Source organism: Callorhinchus milii, unplaced genomic scaffold (assembly GCF_018977255.1).
Source record: "Callorhinchus milii isolate IMCB2004 unplaced genomic scaffold, IMCB_Cmil_1.0 Scaffold2, whole genome shotgun sequence".
Taxonomy (NCBI): domain Eukaryota; kingdom Metazoa; phylum Chordata; class Chondrichthyes; order Chimaeriformes; family Callorhinchidae; genus Callorhinchus; species Callorhinchus milii.
Window position 1 is genome coordinate 21,389,175 of NW_024704743.1, and position 13,323 is coordinate 21,402,497.

At 41.6% G+C, this 13,323-nt stretch overlaps 1 protein-coding gene across 3 annotated transcripts in view; it reads right to left on the minus strand.

Moving 5' to 3' along the window:
• Nucleotides 1-4,192: 4,192 nt before the first annotated feature.
• LOC103176279 (rho GTPase-activating protein 21) overlaps nt 4,193-13,323 on the minus strand; it is a 107,816-nt gene continuing 98,685 nt past the window's right edge. For all 3 annotated transcript variants that reach the window (XM_042346779.1, XM_007889718.2, XM_007889720.2), the window contains one exon: nt 4,193-6,975. In XM_042346779.1, the coding sequence (XP_042202713.1) occupies nt 5,182-6,975 (1,794 nt within the window). In that variant the 3' untranslated portion in view covers nt 4,193-5,181. The remainder of the gene's footprint in view (nt 6,976-13,323) is intronic.

The window sequence follows — 13,323 nt, forward strand, 5'->3', positions numbered from 1 at the left end:
GTTTGTTGCCTTTTGAGTGTAATTAAATTGATGGTGTTTTATATTAAGTGGACATGAAACAAGCCTGTAGTAACACTGCCTGCACCGTTACAGCTTGCAGGTACTTGTTTCACTGCATCGATCTTACACTGTGAACACTTTGCAGACTTTTGGAAGTGTGTCAGCCTGGCTCACTCTTGCCTCTGAGTCAGAAGGTTGTGGGTTCAAACTTCAGGAATTGGAATCACATAGTCTAAGCTGATACTCCGATGCAGGGCTGGGTGGGTGTTGCATTGTTGGAGGTGCCATCCTTCAAATGAGACGTGAAACTCCTCTTTTTGAATAGTGCCATGGGATGTACGTCTGCCTGTTTAGGTGGATGCTAGAAGATCCCACGGCACCAGAAGAAAAGAGAAGGGAGTTTCTCCTGGTGTCCTGACCAATAAAATTGGTCACTCACTCCATGGCTGTCTGTGGAATATTGCTGTGTGCAAACTGGTTGCCGCAGAAAATACAGTCAATCCACTTTACAGTAAATCCTGTGATAAGGTGCTTTTATACCGTTGGCCACTCTATCCTCCTCCACTGCCTCTCCTCTCACCTCAACCTTCATGGTTCTGTCCTTGACTGGTTCAGATTGTACTTCTCACAGAGTCTCCACTTTATCTGCACAAACGGCTTCTCCTCTGGCCCCCACACCGTCTCGTGTGGTGTTCCTCGGAGCTCTGTGGTCGGTCCCCTCCTCTTCAATATCGATATACTCCTTCTTGGTGACATCATCCACAGAAATGAGCTCAATTTCCACGGATGACATGCAGATGACACCCAACTCTTAGCTCTCTGCCTCCACCCTCGACTCCAGGACCACTGCTGTCCTGGTACAATGTCTGTCAGACATCAAGTCCTGGATGAGAGTTAACTTACTTCAGCTGAACGTCAACAAGACCGAGGCCCTCCTGATTGGCTCCCGTCAGCGCCTCCACACCTCAGGTGCTGACAGCATCACCATCCATGTTTGCACACTCCACCTTACTAAGCCAGTCCGGAACCTTGGTGTTTTGCTTGACCCTCAATTGTCCTGTCTACCCCACATCTGTGCCATGACCCGCTCTGCCTTCCCCCACCTCCGCAACATCACACGGCTCCGCCACTTCCTCACCCCTCAGGCTGCCGAAATTCATCATGTCTTGGCTCGACTGCGCTAACTGCCTGCTTGTCTGCCTTCCCAGTTCTTCCTTCCACATGATGGAGATCATCCAGAACTCGGCAACTCATGTCGTCTCCCAGACCAGGCTCCATGACCCCATCACCCCCACCCTTGCCCGGCTCCACTGGCTCCCCATCCCCCAGATGATATTCAAAATTCTCGTCCTCACTTTCAAAGCCATTCACGGCCTTGCCCCTCCCTACTTCTGCGACCTGCTGACCTCGTATCAACCTGTCCGCTCCCTCCATTCAGCAGGCTGTGGCCTGCTCCACATCTCCCAATTGGCTCACCCCACTATCAGCTGTCGGGCCTTCAGGCTCTGCCCCCATCCCATGGAACTCCATCCCACATTCCCTTTGCCTCTTTCCCTCTCTTGCCTCTTTCAAGGCATGTCTCAAAACCCTCCTCTTTACTGAGCCTTTGGTCACCCTCTACCCTCCATCCTTCCCGATCCCAACTACCAGCTCAAGTCCAAATCCCTGACTGTCCAGCGCCTTCGGATGTCCTCCTGACATAAAAGGCGCTATACAAATGTCGTATTGTATTATCAAATGCAAGGATTATTACATTATTATCAGATGATTGAGTCCACCATAATCCCTCAAACTTCTGGAAATCCCTGCCTCAAGCCCTCTTCCTTGCCGCTTGCTGCCTTTTTGAGGTCACATGTGAAGGCTTTCCTCTTCGACTATCCCTTCGGTCACTTCCAATTTCTCCCACTCGATGTCAATCTACGCCATTGTTAAATGCGTCGAGACACAATCCAATGTGAAGAGTGTTATATAAATGCAAGATTTTGTTCAGTGAAAGTTAATATATTTGTCACTCACTGTCACCATTAAAGTAATCCTATATTGGGATTTTTCGAGTGGCTTTACTTCCTGCATCAGACAGCTTCACAAACCGCTCAGTTCTCATCTCCAATGTTGACTATTCGGAGTCCCTGCTCAAGGACTATATTATGTGAATATTTTTATTTATAGATTGGCAGGCCCAGAGAGGGAGGAAGTGATAACCTCCCGAATCCTCCCAGTCAGGACACACAAGCATGATGAGCAATGCTGGTGCTCAGAGTATTTCCAGGCCTTCAAATGTATTGCGGTTCAAAGCGAACCATTTGGCCCTTCAGGCCTGTGTTGTCCCTCACCACGTGGGCCACCCAGTGTTTGTTAAAGCAACAATCTGTGATGATGTGTTATTTCTTCAGGTTTAATTTTTATCAATAAAGTGAAAAAATGTAGGTTGGCTGTAAAATGTGACTTTCAATCGCACCAATCAAGTCCCCACAATTTTCTGCAAAATCTGTCAAATTTCCCGCAAATAGTTCCGCAATTCTCTTGGCCCTGGCGATAGGGAGTGTGTGAAAGTGTGAGATGGAAAGAAGAGGCAGCAGAGACAGACATCACTTTAAATTTTTTTTGACATCACCAGTAAGTAACCCTGGAGACGAACATTCATTATCAAAACTGGCATTAAGGAAACTCAGGTCAACTATAGATCAACCAAGATTGAATAATTTGGCAACTCAATCAAGTGTGACTTGCTTAACCAGCTGGATTTCAACAACATCACTGAAAACCTTTTGGCCATGAAGAGTAGGAAGAAACTGATTTAAAGCTGTTCTAGTGTAAAATTGTATACTTGTATGAGTTTATCTTTAACATCACTAAGTGATATTACCAGTTTGTGCTGAAATTAATATGTTTTGTTAGCTTTAACTTTGATTCAGCTTTACAATTGTTGTACCACATTTAAAAAACAGAACTGAAATAACCAAGGTAAATTAACATTTGGCATCACTGGAGGCATGGGTGGTGGTAAAACAGTAATGGGATGGAATTCAACATGTGAAGAGGGATCCCCCCCAAAAAACTATGATAGCCCTGGGCCCTCATCAAGCTTAATCCAGCTCTGGGACATAGGATTTGCAGAAGATCAGAGCCATCTGAGTGAAAGTGATGAGTAATGGGTTGTGAGTAGATCAGAGGTAGGGAGTTGCCAAGCATAAAGTGATTTGAAAGTGAGAGTGAGGATCTTGAAATCAATCCATTCTACAACACAGAGGCAGTGGAGCCTAGCAAGAACTGAGATGATGGGGTTGCAGTCTGGTATGTATATAATTACTATAATGGTATAACCTCCACTATAGACTGGGCTTGATGCCAAAACATAGTGTTACTTATTAACTGGCTACAGTATTCTGAGCTGCAGCTCAGGTGTCCTTGCAGGCAGTGTGGAGGATGTTAAATGTTTGTAGATTAAACATTGCTAGTATGAAGTTGAAACACTGACAGGATACAGCTGAACTCTAGCAGGGGTGTTAGAAATTTGCATTTAACTTCAAGTACCTCTGAATTGTTGCCAATCATCCTTAAAGTGATTGAAGTGATGCAGTGATGTCTATAACAGTGGTGGCCAACCTTTCTGGTCAGCCAAATACATTTTATTGATTGAATATTTCTTGATTTGTGCTATCAATTAAGAAATATTCAGTCAAGAATAAACTGACAACATGGACTTGACTGATCGGGGGACTGGCTGTTTCTTGATGGCGCTGTGGGCCACTTCCAGCCCGCGGGCCACAGGTTGACCACCAGTCGTCTACAGCAAGAGGTGAAAATGGACATACTGCACTCAAGCTACATGATTGTAATCTACACTACAGGCAAGGGAATACATTTGGTGAAAATGCACAAAAGAGGTGAACTAAAATGTGCAGGAATTTGGCTCACACTGTGCTGAATGGATTTCACCTTTTGCAATACAAAAAGAGTAAGAATGAGTTATTTCCCAATGATATTGGGGTCTATATTCTCAGGATCCCCCAACTAACTGATGTAATCTCCCAAAATAAAAAAAGGAATAAAAGGGTTCCCCCAGTACATGCGAGCGAACGTATACACAGACACACACTATAGCAGATGAATTTTGTAAAATAATTTCTACACACATTCAATATAGACTAAAGCAGTAAAGAAGACTTACTGGCAAAAAATTAGACCAAGATCCACAGAAACAGAATTTTATTTCCAGTGTTTCCAGGGGACATTTACAAACCATTTGCCTATATCTGTACACAGGCTAAATACAATGTGAAGTCTGAGAAAACAGTTCTCATGCACAATTACATTTCTCATCCGAGATGGTGAAAAATGTGAGAGGGACCAATTGTTCAGAGACCACTATCTACATGCCTATGTTACAATGCTTTCATCAAATCTCAAATTTGAAAAAAGTTTCCATGAAATATATACATACACATACACACGCACACATACACACGCACACATTTAAGTTAAGTATCTTTACAGAAACTTTAAAAATTCAAATCCATACAAAGACTGTATTAAAACTCTGTCTTTAAAAAAATGTTCATAAGATCCAACTGGAATGCCGAAAGTATGGAAGCTCTGTATTTGTTCGGTTAATAAAATCTGGAAAAATGAAATGAATTTATGGTTTGTTTATAGATAAAACTCATTTTGTTCACAGTAGATTTCTAGTCTTTTGAACTAAAAAGACAATATGGCACTCTATCTAACCCAAAACGTTTTGAGATGAGGCACTTTCTTTAGCAACTGAAGTTCAAACAATTAGGTTCCAATACACATTTTTGTTCACTATTACAAGCTGAAGGACAATGTATGGATGCAGCGGTGTCCAATAGTAGAGCATTTAAGGTGTATGCATATATCCAATTGTACAGAGTAAGCAGTATACAGAACATTGCATCAGAAATGTTTCAGCACTTGATGCTCTTTTGTAAGAATTTCATAAATACAAAAGTTAGTCCTTCAGGCTGATGCTGCGCACTGTGGAGAGCTTCCATGATGCCCAGCACAGAAACTAGCCTGTATTATAGGCTGAGCAGCAGAGCATTAACAGTTTTCAAAATTCAAGTAAAGAGAAATATATACAGAAGGATGAATCATTTAAAAAACAGTGTCTTACTATATACAATTTTCTACAGCACTAGACATAAATAGGTTGCAAACCTACAAGTACTGATAGAAACGAGATTTGACGACTTGATTACTGGATAGTTTATGGGGATGGGCATCAGCTACTGAACTGAAATTGCTTTTGCTCTTGCTTTGGTGACCATCACCATTCACTTGGCCTGACAGCGATACTGGGCTGGGTGATGCTGAAGGGGAAGGCCGACTAAGCTGAGAGCTGCCTGCCTCTTCTCCACACGATGCACGGACCTTTGGGTGTGCTCCCTTGCCTAAGTTAATATCCACAGATCTCGACTCGGGCACCTTTTCTGGGTGCAAATCTGGTGTACTACTGCGCAAGCGTTCTCGTGCAAGCCACTCTGTGATTGAGAGGTCCTGGGACTGACATTTTGGCTTCAGGCGATCCACTGCAGAGAGTTGGTATTCTCTACTCCCGCTGCCTGCGTTGTTCTGAGAATTCTGTTCTTGCTCCTGTGCTCTCCAGTCATTCAGAACACTGAGCTCCGCAAAGTCTCTATGTCCTCCCATGGTGTGTCTCCGCCTGATGTTCTTCTTCTTACTGATGTCTCCGGAGCTCGCCTTGTTTACGCCTATTCCAAACATGTCATCCGCAGAGGTCTTTAGACGCAGTTTTAATCGGTCTGTGATTTTTAGCTTCCAAGGAGGTTCTACTTTTTCAGGTTCGTTCTTTGTGCATGAAGCTAGGCTGCTCGTTGACTTGCCTTTCTTCATTACATCAACCAGCTTTGATCCTCTATTTGACTCGTTCTGCTCCATCGCTGTCTCAAGGTCTTTCTTCAATCGAATAGACTTCTTCTTGGACAATGTATCGCATTCAATAAGCTTCCGTGAACTGAACATCCTCTGACTATCTAACCTTGGCGTAGAACTTCCTTCAGTTCCAGTCATGTCACTCCCTTCAGAGCTCCTCCTATTATACGTTCCAGTTTCCTGCTTTGTTGCACAAGCACCCTTTTCAGGTGTATAACTTGCAGCGAAAACAGAAAAGTCACTGTCGCTGTCTGTTTCTATGTGGTGCTCTTCACTGACGAGTTCACTTCTCTCATCATCAGCTTCATCGCCTTTACTTTCCGCCACTGATCGGACTTCTGCATTCAGTGTGTGGGAATCCATGGCTGCAAGGTATGCGGTAGAAGAAATTGTGGAATAGTCAGATGTGATGGAGTTTACATCTGCAGCACCTGTCTCTATGTTTCTGATTTCAGAGGGTTTCCATTTGTTTGTGTTGGTTTGCTGCAGAGAGACCTGAGATTCATTGGTGATCGTAGTGCCTGTGTCAGATGCCATCTTGTTAGTCTTGGAGTTCACCTTACTGACAGAAACCTCCACAGGACAAGTGGGTATTGTGCTTGCAATCAATTGTGAGCTACGACGATAGCTGATTTTAGGCGAGTCTGTGGGTTTTTGGCAGTGGGGGGAAGGGGTCTGTTCTGGCTGCCTTTTTCCTTCTTCCGCTGAGGGTGGTATGCCCATTCCTTTCTTTTCAACCATTGTCACAGATGAAGTGTACCTTTTTCCACCTGGCGTTTCTTTCTCTTGCTGCTCACTACCTTTGTTAACTCTTGTTCCCTTTGGTTCAGATGAGTTGATTTCATTTTCTGGTTCTCTTTTAATTGCTAATTCTTTTGTTGGGCTGCCGTGGGAATGGCTGGATTGCCCTTTCCTGGAAAACCCACTTTCTAACTCATCATCTGAGCTGCTTTGCAGCGGTTTTATATCCTTTTTCTTTCTCTTACGGCTGGCTGCAGCAAGGATGGATGACACAAGCAGATCCCTGCCGTACTGATCCTTCCCGGATCCCCGAGAACCCTGTTAAATGAACAAAAAGAACATTTTGAACTAACATCTATAAGACTGTTTTTTCCCTCAAATAAAGGATTTTAACACGTTCTAAATACATTTCAATTAAGAAAATTCTGTTCAATTCTGGAAAACAATGGTTTACAGAAACATATTAAACAATACTGTGTTTTTAACAACATTGGTCATATTTTCAGAGTGGAGATAAACATTCAAACATACTGCATATGTTGAAGACAATGCATCATTTGTATTGTGGATTAGCCGGTATATTGAACCATTTGCGTGAATTTTTTCTAATGGTTCTCTCAGAGGTTCATGTTATTTTGAAGGAAGTGTTGTAACAGGTGTAAAAGGCCAAAAGGAAAGGTAGGAATGTAACATATAATGGATTCAGCTCAATGTAAAAAAACATGTTTTTTTAATTTTAATGCTTTGGTACCAAAGAGGACAGATACGACAAGTGAGCGAAACTGCTGAGTGGGAAGATGCAGTGGTTTTTGGTGTCTCAGGTTCCATGAAAGTGTTCAGTGTTCATAGTATAAACAAGGCAGTACAATGAACCAACAGACACCAACTCCCAATGGTAATACAACTTTCACTCCAGGGTCAGCTACAACAGGACATTAGGTACAATCTCAACTCTATCCCCCAAGAGAGTTAGCACCTTATTACAATCTGAAAATTTAAGAGCATCACTGCTAAATTAAAACTATAACCATGAACACAACTGAACTACACTTAAGTTGGAACAAAGAGCTCATTACAACAAAACTTTGTTCTAACTATTTGAAGATGGTTGTAAGTTCCAGTCATTTTCAGAACTCATGTTACAGCAGTTTGGTTGCAGGGGAGGAAGATTCAAAATGAAAATGATCTCCCCACGTAGACTTTCCCAATGAAGGTGTCTGCAGTTTAGCGTCTATAACTTGGACAAGATTAGAAATGCTACCATTAGAGCTGAGGAAGAGTTCAATGCTAAGCTTTTGGATTTCTCAACACAAACAAAAAATGTTTGCTGATACGTAGGGGGATGATCAACATATCCCTCGTCATCTTAAATCGTGTTTTGTTGATAGTCTTCGGGAGTCTATTTTGCAAATTCTGAAAAGCATGTGCATTTTGTTCCATATGTAAACCATGTGCAGAGAGGGAATTTCAAATGCTCTTACAAATAATAAAAATAATCCTTGCATTTGACATTGTACCTTATCAAATCTACGAGACATCTCAAAGCGCTTCACAGAATACAACTTAAAGTGAATTGACTGTATATTTTGTGGGCGAAACGCGACATCCAAAATATTCTGTGAAACGCTTTTGAGAAGTTTCAAAGACGTGATATGGCACTATATCAAATGCAAGGATTATTATTATTAAATGATTTGTTATGCGAAAGTGTTTTTTGTAATCAAAATGGTTCCTTCTTAAGTATACTTTATCCATTATTGATTTTGAAAAGCCCTTGGTGTATTTCAGTTACACGGGCATTTATGGAACAACATTTATGGTTTTAAGAAACGCTGAATATATGCAGCTTTCGGTTTTTCACTAGAGTGGATTGTACCTTCACACCTGATAATGCTATCTCTGGGGGAATGTCATGACAATTTACTACCTAATGTCCTCAGCAGATAATTACTGTGGTTGAAAGACAACACAATGCATAAAAATTATGCACCAAAACCTTGTCATAAACTACTAGTAATACCACTTTTTCCAGTTCATTTCTTTACCTGTAATTTGCTAGTCCTGTAAAAAGAAAATTTCAAGTCAGCCTCAGCCACTTACCAGAATTTTAAACAAAAGCAAAAAATTAAATGTGAAAATAATTATCGTCTTTCTCTTACTGTTCTCCTGTGGCAAATGCAAATCACTTTCCCCCCCAAGCACTGTAATATAATGCAGTATGAGACTTAAATGGCAGTCATTATTGTTCACTGGAAGAATTGAAATGCTCTTTCTGAATACTACTCCAAATGCACTTTAATTGAGGTAAATGACCTGTCTCGATATTGCTCAAAAATACTTTTTAAAAAAAAGGGTTTTTGTTCCTATCCTGTAGTTCTGCAAACAAATTTCTATGATAGTGCACCCTTACATGACCAGCAATGCCTTCTTCATGTTCCTTCATTAGCACATGTAGGGATAGATGCAATAGCTAGCCAGTTTTTTCCATCTCTGTAAACATGCCACTGGAAAATTGGTGGCAGAATGGAGGAAGTGGGAAAACAAGGAAATACAGACTGAAAAATGCAGCCACAACCACCTTTTTTTGCCTGATACAAGGAAACTCCTGCTGCATTTTACTTTGTAAATGGTCAGTTCTGCTACAAAACAATCTTGACTTAACAATGTCATTAAAAAGCATCATAGTTACCCATCAATTAAGCATTTTAAACACAACTATGTTATTTCATCTTCAGATTTTTAGAGCATTTTTTCCCAGGGTGGACAGAGAAAAACAAGGCATTCCATGAAACAAATAGGTTGTGTTATAAAACTATAAACACAAAAGTTTGGATGAAGATGCCATTCTATCCAGTTTGATCTCATCCTTACAGAATTATTTTTCAGTGTGCATTTTGACAAACTACAAAAAGGCCAAAATACAGCACCATTTTATGAATCAATATTAAATAGCCCATTTAAGAACCGAAAATATGAATAAACATGAATAACTTTGTAGTGTGACAATACTGTTTATATTGATACCAATTTTTAAAACTGAACACGAAATATTAGGTTGCTTTACAATTGTCATGATCTTCCTCAGTTTTGAAAGAAGTGAACCCTAAACATACAAATAGGATAAAGATCAAAGCACAATGACATCCCCTGTGACCATGCACCCTCCCTATGTACTAAAGCTTCTTTGTGTGCTGTACCTTGCTTCTTTTCCCTGAGGACACAGCGCAAAGATATTGTGTAAAGTAAGAGTAGGAAAACAGTAGTATAGCTTTCTAGTTCAGGAAAAGCAATAAGGGTTCAACTGGGAGGGAAGTTTCTGAGTGAAGACTGAACTTTTAAGGAGTGAGGAAGATCACGGTTAAACTAACCGGACTTCTTCACTTGCTTATTCTGACATATGTTTGATCAGAGGCCACCTTGAGTCTAAAAGAGACAACAGGAAGAATGGAGCATTACCCTTTCTGGATGCCTTTCAAAAATGAGGAGACTATAGGGCTTTATTTCCAATCGGACGTGAGGGAGACCAAAATAACAGTAACATGGCCTCAAAGGGGATACATTCCTCTCGTCTTTTAAATTTAGCAATCTTCACTACGTGCACTAAGAAACTGAAAATTCCTTTATAAATGGACCAGGTTTTCATCATTTTAGTTTTGCAAGCCTTCAGAATCAAGGTCATTGTGGATGTTACAATCACACACTGCTGGAATGTTTGCTCCTATAAGCTGGACTCCCCGAGGACTATCATTTAATAAGCAGCTCTGGCTGTTGCTGTGTGTGGAAGCTTTTGTTCAGAAACGTGACTGTGATCGCTATTTCTGGATAGTTCCAGTTGGTTATCGTTGAATCGATTGCCCACAAATGAAAACAAAATTTGTCTGGTTGGGCTTTTCTTACTGAGGGAATCAGACCCATCTACTTGCGTAAGCATCTGTTCTGCCGAACCTTCATGACGTGAGAGCTCCTGGAAGCTTCTCTTGTCGGGAAAGACCACACATGTGGGAGACATCTGCTGCTGCTTGCCCTCGCGCTCAGTCTGACCTTGAGGATGATCAGCTAGTTATGCTGTGACATATGTGAGGTGGAAAGGCTCCTGGAATGCGCACGAGGAGGTGGCCATCCCCATAGATACAGTTACGCTGGAAAGTACGTGGATAACCATTCCTCAGGACAAGGACAAGTAGGGGACAGTGCAGGGATCCTTTAGTGTTAAACTGACAAACGGATGTGAAGCAGTAAATACCTGTAGGACGGACAACACCGACAATGGAAGGTAACTGTGAACAACACCCATAGCACTTTGTAGAAAATCGCTGCCAAAACAGTGAAGTCAACAAATGCAGTAGTGATGGGAAATTCCAGTCAGGGGTGTAGAAAGGTGGTTTTGTACCTAAAGCCATCAGTCGCGAATGACACCTTGCCTCCAGGTGTCAGGGTAAGTGACTTAATGGAGCAGGTACAGAAGACTTTGGAAAGGGGGAAAACAGTCAGACGTGGTGATGTAGGAAATAGGAAAGGGTATTTTCAGGTGCTGCAAAGGCATTTTCAGCAGTTGGGAGATAGACTGAAGACCAGGAGATCAAGGATAGTAAGTTCAGAAGACTCCTAGTGCTACTTGCAGCAATAGGGAGATTAAGGAGGTAAATGTGTGGTTAGAGAGATGCCACCGGAGGGAAGGATTCATAATCCTCAGACACCGGGAGCAATTCTGGGGTAGCTATGATCTAGAGAGTATTGATGAACTATACCTAAACAGGGCTGGGACCAATCTCCTCCATAACCTTCAGACCAACCAGAACATCACAGCCCACATTCTCCCCTGCACTAGGCTCCACAAGTTTATCTCCAACAAAATCACTTGACTCCCTAACTCCCAGCATATCAATTTAAGATCCTTGTACATATCTTCAATTGCCACCTTGCATCACCTGTGTAACCTCCTGTGAGTTATAACCCTGGCCATTCCTTCCTCTCTGCAAACTCCAACCTGTTTCATGCCCCCTCCTTGTTCCACCATCAGCAGTCAGTTTTCTCCCATGCTTTGGAGCTCTCCTCTCCACGTTTTCATTCACATATGCAATGATCTCTAGTCCCAACTCTTGTCAGCTCTTCCAATCTGGTCTAATTATTTGCTCCCCATTCCATTCATTTTGCCACCAGTGGCTGAGCCTTCAGACTCCTGTCCCTCTGGAATTCTTCCCAAACTACTTTTCCTCATGGCTTTCCCTGGCTTAAAAAAAAACAGATCTGTTCAACTGTGTGGTCAACATCTTTAGTTTGACTATTTCCAGTAAAATTACCACCAAGTGGTGGGGCATCATTATAATTTGTCAGGTTTTGTTTTCCACATTTCCAAGTACATGTTGACATAAAGTGGAGATTGGAATAGTACCATTGTGAGCTATGCTTCAGTTGGAGAAATCTATAGTCTCATGTGCATGGAATGATAAAATTATTATGCCATCAGAGCTTAGACACGTGGTAATGCTTCACTCAAAATCTGAATCTACGACTGTTGCGGACTATTATACTTGAATAATGTTGAAGCCACGTCTTGTGTCAAACACTTACTAATTCTCTGATTCGATAACAGGAGTCCACAGTTGGCAAAGACCAATAGGAACTAACAGTAGGTGAAATGGATGCACTGGTATTTCGGATTCTGAAGGGTATGACAAGGTGAATAGGGTAAAACTATTTCCTTTAGTTAAGCACTGGCAACAAGGAGACAGTCACAGGATTCTTAAGAAAAGAATCAGGGAAGAAATTAGAAGGCATTTCTTCATTCAGAAGATTGTCCAATGTAACCTGGAAGTGGAAACATAGACTTCTCTGTAGAACTAATCTCCATGTATTGTCTCTACACAGAGAGAAAGCACCTTCTGATATTCCTGCATCCAGAGTCACTTTTCAGCAGATGAGTCAGTTGTGTCTAGTCTTTGAGTAGAATGGGCTTCACATTTCAAAAGGTCATCATGCAATGATTGAAAATAGGGAAGATAATGTCATGCGTGTTGGTCATTGGGAAGGATCTGAAGCAATGCTATAACTGGGAACTGGTACTCACCGTGGCTGAGGAAGCATCTACTGAGTCAGCCAGATCAGTGTAAGCTTCAGTGGGCTCAGTGTAAACTCAAAAATGTCAGCGCAAAAGATGGTACAAGACGTTTTCAGTTAAAACAAAGATACACTTGAAGAAAAGCCCTCTACTTGAACAAGAAAGTAAAAAGAAACTTAGTTATGAGGCCAAACAAAACACTACTAAATGACAATATACAATCTCTTCTATGTAGAAGAGAGATATAACTGCTGGAGAAAGAACCAAGGACAGGATCCAGAATAAAGCCTTATTCACAACATGGTGGGGAAACGATCATTTGGTTGCATCAAGCACAAAGTTCTTGTGTTTCTTCTCACACCAGAAACTGAATAAAACCCCACACCTCTTCTCTCCCCAGTTATCAAGTGCAGAAGTAACAGAAATGTTAAACTCCCTTCTCCCCATTCTGGGAATAGACAAGAGTAACCTTACCCACCATGATGACACATCCTGTCTACTGGATCCCATCAAGGAAAACTCATGCATTGGGAATTCGAAATATACAACTAAAACATCAATTGAACAAGCCATGCATCTATCTAATCACTGTGAACATCATGGAGCAA